This window comes from Scyliorhinus canicula, chromosome 10, assembly GCF_902713615.1.
Source record: "Scyliorhinus canicula chromosome 10, sScyCan1.1, whole genome shotgun sequence".
Lineage (NCBI taxonomy): Eukaryota > Metazoa > Chordata > Chondrichthyes > Carcharhiniformes > Scyliorhinidae > Scyliorhinus > Scyliorhinus canicula.
The window spans coordinates 176,658,279-176,679,120 of NC_052155.1; the positions used below are offsets into that span (position 1 = coordinate 176,658,279).

The window sequence follows — 20,842 nt, forward strand, 5'->3', positions numbered from 1 at the left end:
CAGTCATGTTATTAAAAACCCTGGTTTAAAATATATACAAGACATAAGAGTATCAGTACTAAATTCAAGTTTGGAGCAGCATTTGTGACAAAACATAGAGCTGAGTTTTTAAGATGGCCAGGGCTCAACCGCACATCCCATCGACTCCAACAGGCTCGCTGCCATTTCGTGTTCTATTGAGCAATGTTTGGCGGCAGGTAGGTTTTCCATCTTCAATTGCACGGCATTCCTGCCTTGCAGAGCTCCCGACTACTGCAGCGCTGTGTCTGGAGAGCTGGCTGATTGGCTGATAGATCCCCATCCTCTACAGAGACAGCATTGCAGTAGCTGAGTAGTCGGAAGAGGCTCTGCAGCAACATGCCTGGGACTAAGAGATGGGACAGGGAGGCCAGCTAAGTGTCAGGGATCCCGGGGAGGGAGGGGACTCCTGGGGAGTCAGTAGGGTGGAGGGGGGTGTGATCGGGGTATTGACTGATAGGCTGACAGGCGAGGGCGAGGAAGGAGGTCTGGAGATGTGGGTCCTTGAGGGGAGGGTGCCCCAGTCAGAAGGAGTTTTGCTTGTAAGTTTTGGGGGGGGGGGGGGGGGGGGGGTAGTTAAGAATAAATATAGCGAAGATGCAGCTCAAATGACACAAATAGATAGGAAAACACTGGATCGTTTCTACCTTTTTAGAATGGAGCCTGTGATGAATGTAAGAAATTGATATGTTTACATTTTGCGGCAGTAATGTTATTAAAAACCATGATTAAAATACATAGTGCCTATGTTAAAGCTGTAATTAAGATGTCCACTTACTTGGTTACTGATAAAGGGTTAATGAGCATTGTTTATATTCTGGATGGTTCCCTGGAGTGTAGATAACTTATGAGGGATGGCATTTAGTCCTAGATAAGCAGGTCATGGAACTTAGCGGGATGTAATTAATGGGAGGAGCCAGGTCTGTCTGTAGTTTTGCAAGATTGTAAGTTGAACAGCTGTTTGCCATAGGATTTGAGGCTGACAAGACAGAGGTGTACTGGATCTTCTCTTGAAAGGGTCTCTCTCTAGAAGTATTTACACAGATAAGCAAGTAACCCGTTTTGTTAACTTCATTTAGAAGTGACATTTGAAATGTATTTATTGGGTTGCTTAATTGGAATTAATGGCAGGTGCATATCGTAAGTTCAAGTTTTGCCTTTTATTTAAGAACTGTTTAACTGATCACTGTAAAGCTATTTTTTTGACGTTGATGTGGTTAATTCTGTGTTTAAATTAAAGTTTGATTTAACATAAAAGGTACCTATTGGTTAGAGTCATTACTCCTGGGGTGAAGAATCCTTTCCTCACAGTTTTATAAATAGAAAAATAGTTTGGGGCTCCCGTCTGATATCCTAACAAAAGCTGGGGTCCAGTCAGGTATCATCAATCTTTATCCCAAAATCTTCCAAAAGCTCTTAGACTATTCGGGGAATTGTGGCGGTACATTCTGGTACAAAACCCTCCATTGGTCCAGTCCCTCCCTGCTGCAGATGTTCTTACAGAAATATTTCAATATGACATAATCATCCTCAAAAATGGAGATTATTTTTTGGTGTAACTGGTCATGGCAGGCACCCTTTTTACTCATAGCAAAAACATACAAACATATGAATTAGGAGCAGGGTTAGACCACTCGGCCCCGCTCTGCCATTCAATAAGATCGCGGCTGATCCGATTGTAACCTTGACCCCGCATTCCTGCCTACCCCCAATAACCTTTCACCCCCCCTTGTTAATCGAGAATCTGCCTAGCTCTGCCTTAAAAATATCAAAAAGACTCTGCTTCCGCCGCCTGTTGAGGAAGTTTCAAAGACTCACCGCCCTCTTCAGAGTCATATGGACAAACTGTGTTTCTCGCTCCACAGTCGCTGCCAGACCTGTTGGGTTTTTTGAGGGTTTTCTGTTTTTGTTTCAGATTTCCAACATCTGCAATATTTTGCTTTTATTATACCCTTTTCCTCAGCACCAGCTTCAGCTAAGCCATCGTAGTAATTGTTGATGTTGCACAATAGTAATCACGGCCTGAGGGGCTTGAGCATAGGTCTCAACATTTTGATAAAAATCCATAATATCTGCTTTTTATTAAAATATCTGTCTGCCTGTTGAGAAAGCTCACAGTAAATGAATTATCTTTGAAATATAGTCCCTCATTCTGTTCCTTACATTACAATAGTGACTACACTTCAAAAGTATTTCATCCACTTTGGGATGTCCCAGGATGAGAAAGGGAATATACCTCCTGCCTCCCAAAACCTGTCCACCAGCTACAAGGCACAAGTCAGGAGTTTGATGGAATATTGTCCATTTGCTGGATGAGTGCATCTCCAACAACACTCAAGGAGCTCGACACCATCCAGGACAAAGCGGCTCCCATCATTGTTGCCCCTTCCATAAACATTCACTCTCTCCAGCACCAATGCACTGCGACAGCCGTGTGTACCATCTACAGGAACTCACCAACATCACTCAGGCAGCACCTTCTAAATCCATGACCACCACCATCTAGAAGGGCAAGAGCAGCAGATACCTGGGATCCCTGCCACCTACATTTCTCCTGCAAGTCACTCACCACCCTGACGTGGAAATATATCGCCGTTCCTTCACTGTCACTGGGGCAACATCCTGGAACTCCCTCCCTAATTGCACTGTGGGTGTACCTACACCTCATGGAGTGCAGCGGTTCAAGAAGTCAACTCACCACCACCTTCTGAAGAGCATCTAGGTATGGGCAATAAATGCTGGTCCATCCAGCGACGTCCACATCCAGTAAATTAATTTTAAAAATGCAAGTACTTTCTTTTCAATGCGACAGCCTGTTTGCATATAACAAATCCTCCAAATATCAATGAAGGGCACGACTCAGCAGACAAACGTTTTCACCCCCCAACCTTGTCAAGGCCCTTGGGAACCCTCCACCCCCCTCTCCCAATTGGCAAGACTCTCATGGGCCGAACCCTTGGCAGTGCCAACCTGGGAACCCTGGCAATGCTCTGGTACCCGAGGATCTCTAATGGACTGCGAGACCCCCACCCCCGAGGTGCCGCCACGGCTAATGGCTCATTTAAACATGCTGATCTGGATCTTGCATAGAGAGGGAGAGATCCAGATTCCCACCACTCTTTGGGTGAAAACATTTTTCCTCACATTCCCTCTAAACCTCCTGCCCTTACCGTAAACCTATGCCACCTGGCCATTGACCCCTCCACCAAGCGGAAAGGTTTCTCCTGTCTACTCTATCTGTACCCGTCATGATTTTATACATTTCAATCATGTCCCCCCTCAGTCTCCTCTGCTCCAAGGAAAACAACATCAGTCTATCCATTCTCTCTTCATAACTAGAAATTGCCAACCCAGGCAAACTCCTGGTAAATCTCCTGTCCACCCTTTTCAGTGCTATTCCATCCCTCCTATAATGAGAAATCCAGAAATGCACACAATAATCTAGCTGTGTCCCAACCAACGTTTTATATAGTTCCAGCACAACCTCCCTGCTCTTAAACTCTATGCCTCGGCTAATAAAGGCAGTATACCATCTGCCTTCTTAACTACTATGTCCACCTGCCCAGCTACCTTAACGGACTGGTGTACATGCACCACAAGGTCCCTCTGCTCCTCAGTGCTTCGCAGGGTCCTGTTGTTCATCATGTATTCCCTTGCTTTTTTTGTCCTGCCCAAGTGCATCATCTCACATTTATCTGGATTGAATTCCATTTGCCACTGATCAGCCCATCTGACCAGCCTGCCTGTATCCCCCTGTTGTCTATGGCTATCCTCCTCACTATTTGCCACCCCACCAATTTTCATATCATCCACAAACTTACTAATCAACCCTCCTACATTCATGTCTTAATCATTTACATAAACCACAAACAGCAAGGGCTCCAACATTGTTCCCCTGGGGGGGGGGGGGGGGGGGGGGGGGGGGGGCCATTGACAGAGGCTTCCAGTCAGGAAAACACTTCTCACCCTCTGCTTCCTGCCACTCAGCCAATTCTGGATCCAATTTGTCAAATTTCTTTGGATCCCATGGGCTCTTAGCTTTGCTACCAGTCTTCATTGGAACCTTATCCAAAGCCTTGCTGAAGCCCAAGTAGACTACTTGGTCAAATGCATTGCCCTCATCTACACACCAGGGGCTGGATTCTCCGACCCCCTGCCGGCTCGGAGAATCGCCGGGGGTCGGCGTGAATCCCGCCCCCGCTGTCTCTCAAAGTCTCCGGCACCAGAGATTCGGCTGGGGCGGGAATCGCGCCGCGCCTGTCGCCCCCACCCCCACCCACCACCCCCCCGGCGATTCTCCGGCCCATGATGGGCCGAAGTCCCGCTGCTGTAATGCCGGTCCCACCGGCGGGAATCAAACCACCTCCCTTACCAGCGGGACTGGCGGCAAAGGCCCTTCCTGCCGGCCGGCGGGGCGCCAACCAATCCGGCGGGGGCCTAGACCCTCAAGGTGAGGGCTTGGCCCCTGAAGGTGCAGAGAAATCCGCACCTTTGGGGCGGCCCGACACCGGAGTTGTTCACGACACTCCATCCCACCGCGCCCCCCCGCCCTGCCGGGTAGGGAAGAATCCAGCCCCTGGTCACCTCTAATTGGCCTCCCCATAACAAGACCATGCTGACTGTTCTTGATTAATCATTGCCTCTCCAAATGCAGATTAATTCTATCTCTCAGAATTGCTTCCAATAGTTTCTCCACCACTAAGGTTAGACTGACTGGCCTTTAGTTTCCTGGTTTATCCATTTCTCCCTTCTTAAATAATGTGTGGTGAATCACAGTAGCGTAATTCACACTGTATTACACATGTTGTACTATGTCTCTGTAAGCTCGGCACACGAGCAGTTGCGCTGCTCTGCCACTAGGGGGAGATGCACTGGGAGTGTACGGGAGTTTGTACTGGGCTCCACCCTTGGCTCCACCCACAGCTCCTCCCCCTAACCGGAAGTATAAAGGTTGATGCTGAGAGCCTGCCTGCCAGTTCATCTGGAGTTCATCTTGTCACAGGCAGGCTCTGTTGTAAGACGATTCTAACCACGTGTCACGTGAATTGATGGTCTCATCATAATGGCACCATATTGGCTATACTCCAGTCCTCCGGTACCTCTCCTGTGACCAAAGAGAAATTGAAAATTATTGCCAGTGCCCCAACACCATTAGAATCGTATTTGAAAGAAGATTTGTCAAAGAGTCATTGGTCTCGAAACGTTGGCTCCTTTCTCTCCCTACAGATGCTGCCAGATCTGCTGAGATTTTCCAGCATTTTCTCTTTCACCACGATGCTTTTGTTGTGTTGCTTTCCAGCGTCCGACCATCATAGCTTGGAGCCATGTCTCCCTTGGCAGAATGGAGAAAGATGGAATCAGGCCGCTGCCACTAAGTGGCAAAGAACAGACTGAAGGAATTTCTGGTGCTTGTGGAGGGGTACAGTCAGCAGCCAGAGAAAAGGCCAACAACAAATAGGCCAGTGCTGTTGATAAAGGTGGACTCACCAACTACTGTCACTTCACATCTCCTATTTCCCCTTCCACCAAAACAACCCCCGCACCAATACCTTCATAAAGTCTCTCACTACCACAGAGTTTCGACAAGTTCCTTCAGAAGGTAAAAGTTCCACTTTTCCTCTGCCGGCTTCCAAATCCCCCCCCCCCCCCCCCCCCCCCCCCCACCCACCCCCCGCTGACAACTAAACCTCCTCCCCTTCCACAGAAATGATCTCCGAATTCTCTGCAACAAACAAGTATTTGTGGGTTTAAAACAACGATTTACAAATGCATTCAGCTGAAAACATGAAATTACAACAGTGACCACACGTCGGAAGTACGATATTGGCTGTAAAGTGCTTTGCGATGTATCAAGGTTATGAAACCTCCTGTACAAATGCAAGATTTTCAATTCATGTGCCAAAATGTTGCCAATTAAAACAACGGTGCTATACCTTCCTCTCGCCTCATTTTTCCTGGGTCTTTTGTTTAAAGCAGCTAGCAAAATGGAGTTCTTCTTTTCTAACCTATAAAATGAGAGAAAACTATTCGTCATGGTTCATGTTTTCAGTGATTTCCCAATCTGACCTTCATCAGTAAAGGATATAATTTGGCACATGCAAGCCATTGAATGGTGGTGCAGACTCAATGGGCCGAGTGGTCTAATTCTGTTTCTATGTCTTATGGAGCATAATAACAGTTTAAAGACAAGCAGAGTTCCTCATTGAAAAAAGGCTATTAATTATTTGAATTATTTGTGATTAGGGTCAACCAAAACCTGCAGACACAAATATTATTCCAAAGTCTTCTGGTCTTTCCAACGTTGTTACTTCTTTTAAATTAAAACCTAATGGTCTGGATTTGACGTGCCCCGCTCCCCAGGTTTTGCAACAAGGCGAGGGAGCATGAAAGTGCATGGACAGGATTCACTCCAGGATCCCCCCCCCCATTCAGATTTGGAAGCAGTTGTAGGTGGGGCGGGGGGCAGGCGGGGCCTTTGACAGGTAACCTGCCCTTACCCCAGTTAAGGCCCCTAAGTGGCCACTTTTCCTACCCTGCCTCAATGTTTAGGCTGACAGGTGCTGGATAGATTGGGGGCGAGTGGAGGGAAGAATTAAAAACAAATCAAAATCATCAATCTTGGGGGTGTAAAGGTAGCGGGGGTGGGGGAACACACACTCCATCAGAAGCACCCTTCCCTCAAGGACTGCATGTGTCCTGACCTCCTCCCTACACCCCCCACCCAGAAACTCTTCATTGATCAGTCCCATCTCCGCAGCCTAGTCTGAATGTGTTCAATGACAGTGGCAGTCTGTTACAGCCACATTTCTTAGCCAAGCCAATAGAGAGGGAAATCTGTCTTACTGATCAAAAATATTATTTTGTATTTTAGAAATGAGTAGGAAAAGCTACTGACCCCAAAAGCATAGAATTCCAATAACACATTCAGGATTTTAAAACTTAAAAGATGTATTCACCAGAAAAAAACGTAAACACATAAGATTAAAATTACATACTTAAAACTGTCTTACAAAAATCACCCCCCCCCCCCCCCCCCCAAGCCCCAAACAAAAACCCCACCTGGTCAACATTAATAAGTTACCTTCTTGCCAAGAACTCCCTTCTAGATTTTTAACTATATAAATCTAGTAATATGACTCAATGAAAGGACTGCTGTCACTTTAATAAAGGTATACCACACGACTCCTGAAACAATTCCACTTTGATGTGGGAATCCAAAAGAAAAATTCAGAAACAGGCTGATTTCTGAAAACAAAGACTTTACTGGCTTGACTGGGATGAGTGCTTCAAATGCGCAACTTCCACACCTCCCAGTACAGATCTGATCTCAAGACATTTCCCCACACAGCCACCACAGCAACTCTGCTGAACATATTTCCTTAAATATCCTTTTTCCCTTTCAGATTCCATTGTCCTCAAACACCTCTTTGAAATAAACTTTTCCAAAATATAAGAATCTTTCACGTTTTCCTTTTCCCTTCTCTTTCAGGTCAATAAAATGTAATATACCTTCCCCTGTTTACTCATGGAACCGTGGTAAGTTGTAATCGTTCGCTGCCACTTTGGAAATTCTCTTTGATATTCACCAGCTGAAAAGTCAAGTTCCTCCTTATCTCACAATGCAAATTTTAAATCCAACCTATATGCTTGTAAATCCAACCTCATCACAACCTCTCATTGCAAATGCCTAAACCGTACACCATTGATCTCTCAGCTCTCAGAGACAGGCTGTCTCTAATGACCTTCCCCCCATTCAATAAATAATGGACACACACACACAGAGCCTACTTTACAGGATGCAACATAATCTCCAAAATGTTTTTTAAAGTATCCATTACACACAATCTTATTATATTGGCCTTTTGGCACCATTCATAATCTCAAAATTTGGATGAGTAGGGTCCCAGTGGATTATTTGTGCTGCAGAATTTGTGAAATTTCACTTGGAAAAACTGCTAAAGGCTTCAATGATTAAATTTGTCTTTGTGAAAGTGTGCACATTGTCTACCTGTCTACTTGCTACGATTGCCTCTGCTAAGCAGATTTGTCATTATTGTTGCAAGATCTGCAATAATATGCATTACCTTAAAATGTGCAAATTATTCATCTGAAGTCGTTGGTCAGCAAACTGGATTATCTTGTTGAAGCCATTAACCTGTTGAAATTTTAACACAATGAAGTCAACTAATTTAATAATACACTCAGCATCCAAATGGTGTGAACAACCTGTTGTTATTGCAATCATTCAATCAGCTATTGAAAGGATACGGACAGTCCAATGGTTATTCACAGCTCATTGCACCTATGAGTACATGAACCTAAATGTTGTTTTGTTGCAGCTCCTCTCAGCACACATACCATGAAGTAATCATAATCAATAACAAAAATCAAAGAAAGAAGTCCATTGGAACAGGAGGCTAGAGGGCCAATGCGAGATCTCCCAGTAATGAAGTCACCACTCCACTGTCACAGATGAGGGCTGCTAATGTATGGGGGAGGTAAGGGTAAGGAGAGGAGGGGCAGAGGGCGGGGAGGACAGGAGGTCACCTCAAGAGGTTAAGAGATTTTAAAAATTTGGATCAATAAAAAATGGCCACTGATTCTCCGTTTTGCTGGGGGCTAGCAGGATGGCAGCGTAGAGCACCCGGCTCTAGCTGATGATACGCCCCGGAGAATTGCTGGGTCCGTGGCCGCGCATGGCGGCGGCCTACAGCGGCCGCGCAATGCTTCATGGCGGAGGCCGCTCGTGGGCCCGCAAAATCGTCCTGCCCCTCAGCCGGCTCGCGCATCCCGGACCACCCCACCACAGCGGCCCCAGCCCCGAATAATGTCCCCTCCTGCCCGCGGATTGGCCCTTCCCCGACTGTGGCGCCACTGGACTGGGTCCGCAACCACCGCGCTGAGTTCCCGACGGGTGGGACCACACGGGTCCCGTGCCGTCGGGAACTCGGCAGGTCGGGGACGGAGCATCGGGGGGGGGGGGGAGACCTCAGGCAATGGCCTGCCGTTGATACATGGCGCGGTGGAGGGGGTGGAGCATTGGGGGGGGGGGGGGGAGACCTCAGGCAATGGCCTGCCGTTGATACGCGGCACGGCGTACTCCTCAAGTACGCTTTGGAGAGGGCAGAGCATCGCGAAAGCGGCACGGCCCCTGATTTGGTCTGGAAATGTGATTCTCTGGCCGTTTGCCGAATGCATTTCAGCGTCGGCGACCAGAGAATCCAGCCCATCGTTAACAAGACCATAAGATATAGGAATAGAATTAGGCTATTTGGCCCATCGTGTCTGCTCCGCCATTCAATCATGGCTGAAATGTTGCTCATCCCCATTCTCCTGCCTTCTGCCCAAAACCCCTGATTAATCAAGAACACCATATTTGTGCTTGGGGTGATGTTACATACAGGGCTACAGACCAAGAGCTGGAAGGTGGGATTAGACAGACTAGTTCTTTCTTGGAACCTAAGAACAAGGAGCGGGAGTAGCCAATTTAGAATCTTGGGCCTGCTCCACCGTTCAATACAATCATAGCTGATCTCATCGTGGCCTCAACTCCACCATCCTGCTCCTTCTCCGTAACCCTTCAACCCATTACTAATTAAAAATCTGTCTAACTTCTCCTTAAATTTACTCATTGTCCCAGCATCCACCGCACTCTGGGGTAGCGAATTCCACAGATTTACAACCCTTCGGGAGAAGTATTTCTTCTCAAGTGTTTTAAATTCGCTACCTCTTATCCTGAGATTATGACCTCACAATCGAGAGCTCCACAAGAGGAAGCATCCACTCCATGAATACTTTAGCCATACCTTTTATCATCCTAAATACCCCAATTTCATCTCCCCTTATTCTTCTAAGCTCTAGAGGATACAGGCCTAAACTGCTCAATCTCTCTAAGACAAACCCATCCTCTCTGCAATCAACCTAGTGAACCTTCTCTGTACTGCCTCCAACGCCACTACATCTTTCCTCAAATCAGGGGGTCAAAACAGTGCACAATACTCCAGGTGCAGTCTCACCAATGCCTTATATGGTTGCAACAACACTTCTGTACCTTTATACTCTATTCCTTCAGCTATAAGTGCCAATGTTCCATTCACATTCTTTGTTATCTACTGCACCTGCATGCTAGTTTTCCGTGATTCATGAACGAGGACCTCTGGATCCCTCTGTACCTGCGCATTTTGGAGTCCCTCCCCATTGAGATAATAAGTTGCCTTTCCATTTTTCCGACCAAAATGGGTGACCTCGTACTTAGAGCATAAAACATATAGTGCAGGAGGCCATTCGGCCCATCGAGTCTGCACCGACCTACTTAAGGCCTCACTTCCACCCTTCCATCCCCGTAACCCAATAACGCCTCCTAACCTTTTGGGACACTAAGGGCAATTTGGCATGGCCAATCCACCTAGCCTGCACTTCTTTGGACTGTGGGAGGAAACCGGAGCACTCGGAGGAAACCCACCGTATCCACATTAAACTCCATCTGCCATATTTTGGCCCACTCACCTAACCTACCTACATCCATTTGTAAGGTTATTTCCTCATTGCAATTTACTGTGCCATCTATTTTAGTGTCATCTGCAATTTTGGCTGGAGAACCTTGTATCTCTGTATCCAAGCCGATAATACAGGGCCCCATGTTCGATTCCCGGCTTGGGCCACTTTCTGTGTGGAGTCTGCACGTTCTCCCTGTGTCTGCGTGGGTTTCCTCCGGGTGCTCCGGTTTCCCCTCACAAGTCCTGAAAGACATGCTGTTAGGTAATTTGGACATTCTGAATTCTCCCTCCGTGTACCCGAACAGGTGCCGGAATGTGGCAACTAGGGGATTTTCACAGTAACTTCATTGCAATGTTAATGTAAGCCTACTTGTGACAATAAAGATTAATATTATCCAAGCTAATAAATAACCCTTACCCCATGTGATCTAACATTGTGTATTGACTTCCTGTGCAGTCCCTTATCAAACACCTTCCGGCATGTCCAGATTTGATTTGATTTGATTTATTTATTGTCATGTGTACAAAGTGTGGTCGAACGACCACCTAAAATGGCGTCCCGCAAAGGATGCTGGGAAAGTTAGCCAAGTATAAGGACAAGCAGTCTGCAGTTTAAATAAACATTGACGAGCAAGCTGCAGCCTAGACATCGCAATACACAGGAAAAAGACCATCTCCAGGCCATCCCAGGAACAATAGAATTATCCCGTCAATCACACTTGTTTGCCAGACACAGCGGCGCCCAAACTCCTTATTTGGAAAGCCTACATGCCCCCAACACTTGCAGGCATGGCCACTGAGCGCCTACCCCGAAACCGATGTGGCAGCCCGATTGGACTTGATCAATCAGGGTGATCGAACCCTGTTCAATTGATTGGCAATGACCCAGAAACCGCCCAAAAGGGGCGCAAAACGCAAGCAGGTTAAAAGGTGCTGCACCATCTTAGGATCTTCCTCTGCAGCAGCGCGAAACAGAACAACGGTGATCTTCACTGCCCACCATGAAGAGGACCATCATGCCACCAAAAGAAGACCAGAGCATCAGACCAGACCAAGGACCGAACATCGAGGACTACACAAGTTGAATACAGATAAAGGCCTTTAGCTGCCTGGGTACTTGCTACTCATAGAGGTTTACAGCATGAAAACAGGCCCTTCGGCCCAACGTGTCCATGCCACCCAGTTTTTACCACTAAGCTAATCCCAATTGCCCGCATTTGGCCCATAACCCTCTATACCCATATTTCCCATGTAACTGTCTAAAGGCTTTTTAAAAGACAAAGTGTACCTGCCCCTACCACTGCCTCTGGCAGTGCGTTCCACACACTCACCACCCTCTGTGTGAAAAGATTTCCCCTCTGGACCCTTTTGTATCTCTCCCCTTAAACCTATGCCTTCTAGTTTTAGATTTGCCTACCTTTGGGAAAAGATGTTGACTATCTACCCTTCTATGCCATTCATTATTTTATAGACCTCTATAAGATCAGCTCTAAGCCTCCTTCGCACCAAGGAAAAAAGTCCCAGTCTACCCAGCCTCGCCTTATAACTCAAGCCATCAAGTCCGATAGCATCCTAGTCTTTCCTGCACTCTTTCTATTTAATAATATCCTTTCTATAATAGGGTGACCAGAACTGTACACAGTATTCCAAGTGTGTCGTTACTAATGTCTTGTGCAACTTCATCAAGACGTCTCAACTCCTGAATTCAATGTTCTGCCCAATGAAACCAAGCATGTCGAATGCCTTCTTCACCACCCTGTCCACCTGTGTCTCCACTTTCAAGGAGCTATGAATCTGTACTCCTGGATCTCTTTGTTCTATAACTCTCCCCAACACCCTACCATTAACTGAGTACGTCCTGCCCCGGTTCTCTACCAAAATGCATTACCCACATTTATCTAAATTAAACTCCATCTGCCATTCATCGGCCCACTGCCCAATTGATCAAGATCCCATTGCAATCCTTTTTTTTTGGAAATGTTTTTTATTGAGTTTTCATATTTTATATCCAACAATTACAAATTATTAGAAAAAAAAACACACAAAAATTGACATGTATATTTACAGGTAAGCATCTTCATAATAACAACTGTGGCCGCCCCCTTTAATAGGCATACATATTTTATATTCCCCAATATGGCCGAGGCACATGTTTGTAGGCATTTGTTTACAATTTGGTTTTGGGCCTTAGCTTGCCATCAGACTGTCGCTTGCGGCTTTGTCCTTCCTTTTTTTTTGGAATAATTTTTTCAAGTTTTCAACAACAAATTTTTATCACAACAGAGAAAAACAGTAACCCCTCCCCTCCAATACAAAAACAATAAATTAACAAGAAAAGAAATAAGCGTAAAACCATGCGAACAAACCCCATAACGAACCCGTAGCCCTCCCCCCCGGCTACCTTCCCCCGATTCCCGTCCATTTTCCCCTGATTCTTGGCCACCCGGCTATTCTTCCTCTTGTTCGTTGGCCACAAACAGATCCCGGAACAATTGCATGAATGGCTCCCACGTTCTGTGGAAGCCGTCGTCTGACCCTCGGATGGCGAATTTGATTTTCTCCATTTGGAGAGATTCCGAGAGGTCGGACAGCCAGTCTGCAGCTCTGGGCGGTGCTGCTGGACCGCCAGCCAAACAGGATTCTACGGCGGGCGGCTTTAAAATTCCGGCTGCGAGCGGCTTTAAAATTGCGCGTCTTCAATATGCTCAATGGCTGAGCTGCAGAAATCTCTTTGATGGAGAATTTTAGAGATTAAAAAGATTCATAATACTTGAGTTAAGTAATTCCTCCCCATCTATGTCTAAAATCATCACATTGCAATTTGTAGACATATCCCCAGGCTGTAAACCACCCATCAGAGGAAAACTTACATTCTGCATATGCACTGTAGAATCCTGAGAGAATAATGCCTGTTTCAATGAGGCCATTTCTCATTCTTCACTACTCTAGGCTATAGAATATAAGCCCAGGGCTCACCTCCCGCATTAAAGTTAAGAGAAATGGTGAGTGTGAAGGTCGGCCGGCGTGGGTCACGAAGGATGGTGGTTGGTAAAAATGGTTCCCGGGCAAAAACGTTTGAAAAACACTGCACTGTGCCACCAATCTTGTTGTCATTTGCCTCCTCAATTCTCATCCAAATCATTAATATAAATAACAAATAACAGTGGACCCAGCACTGATCCCCGAGGCATAGCGCTGGTCACAGGCCTCCAGTTTGAAAAACAACCCTCTACAACCACACTTTGCCTTCTGTCGTGAAGCCAATTTGTATCCAATTCGCTACCTGACCTTATGCAACAACGTACCATGCGGTACCTTATCAAAGGCCCTGCTGAAGTCTGTGCAGATAACGTCGACCGCACTGCCCTCATCTACCTTCTTGGTTACCCCTTCAAAAAACTCAATCAAATTAGTGAAACATGGGGCGGGATTCTCCCAACGGGAGACTAAGTGCCGACGCTGGAGTGAAACCTGGAGTGTTTCACTCCGGCGTCGGAGGCCGCTCCTCGCCCCCTATCTCCCGCGCGCCGGGCCTTGGCGCCGCGTAAAATGGCGGCGCGTAAATTAAATGACGTCACCCGCGAATGCGCAGGTTGCCATCCTCCCCGCGGGCACCCCGCAAGAAATGGAGGAGTAATCTTGCGGGGTGGCGGAGGAAAGGAGTGCATCCTTCAGAGACGCCGGCCCACCGATCGGTAGGCACTGAGTGCGGGCCAGACCCCTTTTGAGCGCCCCCCTGGTGCTCGATCCTCCCTCCCCCCCCCCCCCCCCCCCACAGGTCGCCCCCGCAGCGTTCGCGCACTGTTCATGCCGGCAGCGACCAGGTGTGGTTGGCGCCGACATGAACCCGTCGTATTGGGTAGGACGCTCGGCCCATCCGGGCCGGAGAATCACCGCTGACCCATTACAAACGGCGAGCGGCGATTCTCCGAGTGGCCTGCCGTAAATCTCGGCGCGCCGTTTTGGAGGGGGGGGGGGGGTGAGAATTGCGCCCATGATTGTCCACACACAAAGCCATGTTGACTGTCTCTAATCAGTCCTTGCGTCTCTAAATGCCTATAGATTCTGTCTCTCAGAATACCTTCCAACAACTTACCCACCACAGACGTTAGGCTCACCGGTCTGTAGTTCCCAGACTTTTCCCTGCGGTCCTTCTTAAACAAAGGCTCAACATTCGCTACCCTCCAATCTTCAGGCACCTCACCTGTGGCTGTCGACGATTCAAATGTCTCTGCTGGGGGACCCGCAATTTCCTCCCTAGCCTCCCACAATGTCCTGGAATACATTTCATCAGGTCCCGGGGATTTATCTAACTTGATATGCTTTAAGACTTCTAGCACCTCCTTCTCTGTAATATGTACACTCGCAAGTTAAGTTAAGGTCTAGTATGAATTTAGTATTCTGTAAAATAACTTGTGTTGGATGGTGTGATTGATTAACTGTGACATTGTGCGATTGTGAATACACATTATTTGATTAAACAAAGCCAGCTCACAGTCATTTGTCCACTGCATAGGGGTTAAAGACGAACTATGGCAGCAAATAAGGTGCAGTGAAAAGTATTGTTCTGCTTACAGTCATGGCAGATCGCTCCATAAATGAATGCATAGAACACACAATAATAACGGTTATAAAAATATGCAGAAAGAGGATCTGTAGGGAAGAGCTTGCAAAGAGGCGCCACACTCCAGCACCGATATACTACATCTACAGGATCTCCATTATCCACTTTGCTTCTTACATTTTCAACGAACTCCAGCAAATTTGTCAAACATGATTTACCCCTCATAAAACCATGCCGACTCTGATGGATTGAGTTTTGACTTTCCAAATGTCCTGATATTAATTCCTTAATCATAAATTCTAACAATTTGCCAACAACAGATGTTAAGCTAACTGGTCTGTAATTTTCGACATTCTGCCTCCCTCCTTTTGTGAATAAGGACGTTACATTAGCATTTTTTCAATCGGTTGGAACCTTTTCCGTGTCCAGGGAATTTTGGAATATTATAACCAATGGATCCACTATCTCCGCTGACACTTCCTTTAACACCCCAGGATGTGGGCCATCAGGCCCGGGGGACTTGTCTGCCCTCAATCCCAATTGTTTGCTGAGTATTGTTTCCCTATTGATGCTGATTGTTCTCAGTTTCACCCTTTCTATTACCTCTGAATTGGCCGTTCCTACAGGGATGGTACTAGTGTCCTCTACCGTGAAAACGGAGGCAAAATATTGATTTAGCATCTCTGCCATTTCTGTGTTCCCTAAGATTAACTTTCATCTTCCAAGGGACCAACATTCACGTTAGCGATTCTCTTCCCTTTTATCTACTTATAGAAGCCTTTTCTATCCTTTTTGATGTTTTGGGCTAGCTTTCTTTTGCAACTTACTTTTTCAGTAATCCTTTGTTAATGTTTAAAAACTTCCCAATCTTCCATCCTGCCACTGGCCTTCGCAACATGGTATACCTTAGATTTTATCTTTACAATGTCTTTAACCTCCTTGCTTAGCCATGGATGATTTCTACACCTCTTATCATCTTTCTTCTTCTCTGGAATATATTTTATAGTTGTGAGGTATTAGGTATTTCCTTAAACAACTGCCCCTGCTCATCAGCTGTCCTACCATTCAGCCTTCCTGCCCACTCTACTCGGGCCAAATCTGTCCTCATGCCTGTGTAAAATTTTACCTTTGTTTAATTCCACAGCGCTAGTGTGGGACTCCACTTTCTCACCCCCAGACTGAATTTTGAATTCTGCCATACTATGGTCACTATTCCCTAGATGATCCTTAACTATGAGGTCACCAATTAATCCCTCCTCATTACAAAATACCAAATCCAGAGTAGCCTGTTCCGTGGTTAGTTCCGAAATATACTGTTCCAAGAAACAATCACTATTACATTCAATGAACTCTCCCTCGAGGCTACCCTTAATCCAGACTATGTGCATATTAAAGTCACCCATGATTATTGTTGTACTTTTCTCACAAGCCCCCAGTATTTCCTGGTTTATACTGTACCCCACTGTAGAACTACTGTTGGGTGACGTATAGATTATTCCTACCGAGGACATCTTCCCGTTGCTATTTCTTAGTTCTACCCAGACTGATGCCACATCTTGATCTCCGCTACTTATATCATTTCTCATTACAGCACCAATCCCTTCCTTCACCAGCAAAGCTACACCTCCTCCTTTTCCTTTCAGTCTATCTTTCCGGAATAGAGTACCCTTGGATATTCAATTCCCAGACATGGTCTACTTGTAACCATGTCTCAGTAATCGCCACCAAATTATACCCCTTTGTCTCTATTTGCTGCGTTAACTCGTTAATGTTGATCTGAATGCTTTCTGCATTTAGATACAAAGCTTTTAAATTTGTTCGATTGTCAAGGTTTCCTACCCTTTTATAATTCCTTGGTACAAGAGGACATTCACCCGTTCTGTCTCTCACCTTTATTTTCTGGTAACCATCCACCACATCGCTAACCTCTTCCTTTAATTTAATTTTGGTTTTCTAATTTTCCTTGCAACTGAACACCCCCCCCCCCCCCCCCCCCCCCCCCCCCCTGGCGCCCGGCCCCCATTCAGTTTAAAATCCTATCTTCAGCCCTAGTTATGCGATTTCGCCAGGACTCTGGGTCCCAGCATGATTCAGGTGAAGACTGCCCTACTCCAAACAGGCTCCCCTCCTTCCCCAGTACTGGTGCCAATGTCCCATGTATTCAAACCCATTTAAATCTCTCAGACCAAAATGTGCATCTGCACATTTTATACCTTGCACGTCAGTTCTTTCACACATTTGTGAAGTTTTACATTTTCTGCTGCGAGAATCTTGCACTCTTCGTTCTTCTTCACGATGCGTTTTTGCACCATTTCATTCTAAACGTAAATTGAAATTAAACAATGGAATTGTAAAATGATCACCAGAATCTCCATAATGCCTCACCACAGAAACCAGAAATGTTTCTTTTATAGAAAATGTACAGGAACCAGAGAAGTTGAATGTATGTGTAAGACAAATGAAAGGAGAGGAACCACAAACTCTGGCGATTTACATAACAAAGGTCAGCATTAGAGTGTTCATGGAAAAAATCATTTCAAAATTAATTGGAAAAGGAACTTGGCAAATATTAAACACATTCATTTGGTAACGCAGAACTTGAGTATTTTTTTTTTAAATTTAGAGTACCCAATTATTTTTTCCAATTAAGGGGCAATTTAGCGTAGCCAATCCACCTACTCTGCACATTTCTTTGGGTTGTGGGGGCGAAACCCACGCAGACACGGGGAGAATGTGCAAACTCCACACGGACAGTGACCCAGAGCCGGGATTCAAACCTGGGACCTCAGCGCCGTGAGGCAGCTGTGCTAACCACTAGGCCACCGTGCTGCCCTTAGAACTTGAGTATTGCTGGCATATTTTGTCAAAGCTTTTTGTCTCGACTCATCAGGAAATTTTACAAGAAGTCCAATGTCAGGGGCAACCACAAATTTATATATAGTGTGCATACGGTACAAATTTGCTGTATTCCTGCAAAATGCCCTGATGAATGCCAGATGAAAACGGGTGGCATAGTGGTTAGCAGTGCTGCCTCACCACGCCAAGGAACCAGGTTCAATTCCGGCCTCGAGTAACTGTCTGTGTGGAGTTTACACGTTCTCCCAGTGTCTACGTGGGTTTCCTCCGGGTGCTCTGTTTTCCTCCCACTGTCCAAAGATGTCCAAAGGGCAGCACGGTAGCATGGTGGTTAGCATAAATGCTTCACAGCTCCAGGGTCCCAGGTTCGATTCCCGGCTGGGTCACTGCCTGTGTGGAGTCTACACGTCCTCCCCGTGTGTGCGTGGGTTTCCTCCGGGTGCTCCGGTTTCCTCCCACAGTCCAAAGATGTGCGGGTTAGGTGGATTGGCCATGCTAAATTGCCCGTAGTGTCCTAAAAAATGTACGGTTAAGAGGGGGGGGGGGGGGGGGTTGTTGGGTACCGGGTATAGGGTGGATACGTGGGTTTGAGTAGGGTGATCATGGCTCGGCACAACATCGAGGGCCGAAGGGCCTGTTCTGTGCTGCACTGTTCTATGTGCAGGTCAGGTGGATTGGCTATTCTAAATTGCCCCTTAGTGTCCAAGTATGTGCAGGTTAGGTGGGGTTATGGGGATAGGGCAGAGGAGTGGGCCTAGGTAGGGTGCTCTTTCCAAGGGGCTGTGCAGACTTGATGGGCCATGTGGCCACCTTCTGCACTGTTGGAATTCTATGGGAGCACTCTGTCGGCCATGCTCTGCCAGAAAAGCAGCTCGCAGCTTGGCCGGTAAAGGCTGGAGACCCTACTCCCGGGATCTACATGGCTCACAATGCCCCGCAAGATCTCATTGGACGTTGCAATGTAAATTCAGCCCAGTGCGGGAGGGATCACTTTTTGGCAAATCTGCATATTAGAGCGAGACAGCTAGTCTCACTCTAATATGTAGATTCCCGAGGTACCTGAGGCTTTGGGATTCATCCCCTTCGCCTCAGGAGACCTCAGGTGAGCGCTACTCAGCACTGGTCCCCACAAATGGGGACCAGACGGAACAGCACTCTTGGGTTTCTCCTTCTCTTAGAATGATGTATGGTTCATAAAATCACAAGGAGGGAGAGGCGGAAACAAGCGGAGCCAAAACATACTTAAGAGAGATTACAGATTAAGCATCTTGTTTGTAGGTTTCTGGCATAGGATCACGCCCACAGGGAATACAGGTGGGAAAATTACACATTTATGGCCGTGTTTTTCCATCCACTAAATTAACTGATGTAAAATTAATTAATTGACGCCTCTGTCGATGTGTCAAGGGGCAAAACTTGCGCGTCTATTTTTTCTTCTCGAATACAAACACTAACCTTGCTGGTTCTATGGGATGACGTAGGGCTGCCTAAAGAGTCTCTCACTTTCAAATCAACTGCTGCACATTCCTGAAACCAAGCAAATGTTTCTTTATGAATTGCTTCTCCCACCTTAATGTCTGGTGTTTGCCAATAGATTATAGTTACTTTCCCATTAACTAGTAAACTATTGTATATATTACATAATGGAGCCTTCAGCCGAATTACTTTTCAAGCGTTAACATTCTTTATTAAAATAGTGGAGGAGGTTAAGGGAGGGAGGGAGGTGGGGGGGGGGGGGGGGGGGGGGCGTTGAGGCAGGAACAGTTAGTGGGGGAGGAGGGACTGGGGAAATGTGTATGTAAACCACGTTGGCTGGTTGTCAATTGGGTGAGGGTTATTTACTTTGTTGTTTATCCTCTTGGCCTCCACCCCGTATAGCAGCCGCTCAGCGTCCCCGAATCTTGGGGCAAGTCTCCTGCGCGCCATTGTTGCGAGCTGGCTGGGTGAGCAAGTGCAGCTTAAGTGCTGCTCAACCTTGTTAGCTGGGGGGGGGGGGGGGGGCTGGCGAGCGCGGTGCCGGCGAATCGGCTGCGAGCCTTCATTTGCGGCGAGAGGCCAAAGGGTCTCATTAGTGGACCAATTAATGTTGAATTGCGTTGCCGGCCTCGCTGGGCCCGAACGCCGGGAAGCTCGCAGCAGTTCCTGCTCGCTGCCACACTTAGAAATCACTTCCGGAGAATCGCGCCCCAAGTCCTGTGGCGGGGGCTGAAATTTGGAAGTGTTTCCCCTGTGGCGGGCGGCAAGAAAACATACCAGATCTTCCAATCCCGACCTCATTATTTAAGCACCTGGGTGTTATATGGCGTGTTCAATGGTGGGTCAGCCCTGATGGCGCTATCGTATCTGGGCACCGTATCCAAGAGGCGCCCAACATCACTGACCGACTATTGAAGAAAGAAGGTGGACCACCTGGAATTGAAGATAGATCTCCCGGAACACTCCGAGGCCAGAAGGTGGACCCCCCTGAGAACGGACATGGATCTCCCGGAACATGCTGAGACCGGAACACAGACCCCCCCTCCCAGGACACCTAATCTGGAAGGTCCACCTGAAAATGTTCCCCAGTTCCACTGCTCTGGTGTTCCAGGATCGCAGGCGGCCTCCATCCTGTCCCAGGCATTGTTCAGGAGAGCCCCAACATCCGCAAGCCACGCTGTTCCGAACATGTTTCATGCCGGTGTGTTTTCTTGCCGGCATCACAGAGAATCGGGAATTGGGGGAGGGCTTTATCTGCATCCAATTAATGGGGTGCAAATGAGTTTCATGCCGGTCTTTGGTGGGTTTTCTGGCCTGCTGTGGTGGGCAGCAGCGGAAGATTCCCCTGTAAATTCACGCCACCGGAAAATTATTTCTGGGTCTCCCGCCATATTCAGCCCCCTCGCCCACCATTGAACCCGCCGAAGGAGGC

General features: G+C 47.0%; 1 protein-coding gene across 5 annotated transcripts in view; it reads right to left on the reverse strand.

The window, feature by feature from the left end:
• The window catches only part of LOC119972796 (cancer-associated gene 1 protein homolog), a 95,912-nt gene that overhangs the window by 37,487 nt on the left and 37,583 nt on the right, over nucleotides 1-20,842 (reverse strand). For all 5 annotated transcript variants that reach the window (XM_038810207.1, XM_038810205.1, XM_038810208.1 and 2 more), the window contains 4 exons: nucleotides 19,390-19,461; nucleotides 17,292-17,396; nucleotides 8,103-8,173; nucleotides 5,952-6,023 (listed from right to left, as the gene is read on the reverse strand). In XM_038810207.1, the coding sequence (XP_038666135.1) occupies nucleotides 5,952-6,023; nucleotides 8,103-8,173; nucleotides 17,292-17,396; nucleotides 19,390-19,461 (320 nt within the window). The remainder of the gene's footprint in view (nucleotides 1-5,951; nucleotides 6,024-8,102; nucleotides 8,174-17,291; nucleotides 17,397-19,389; nucleotides 19,462-20,842) is intronic.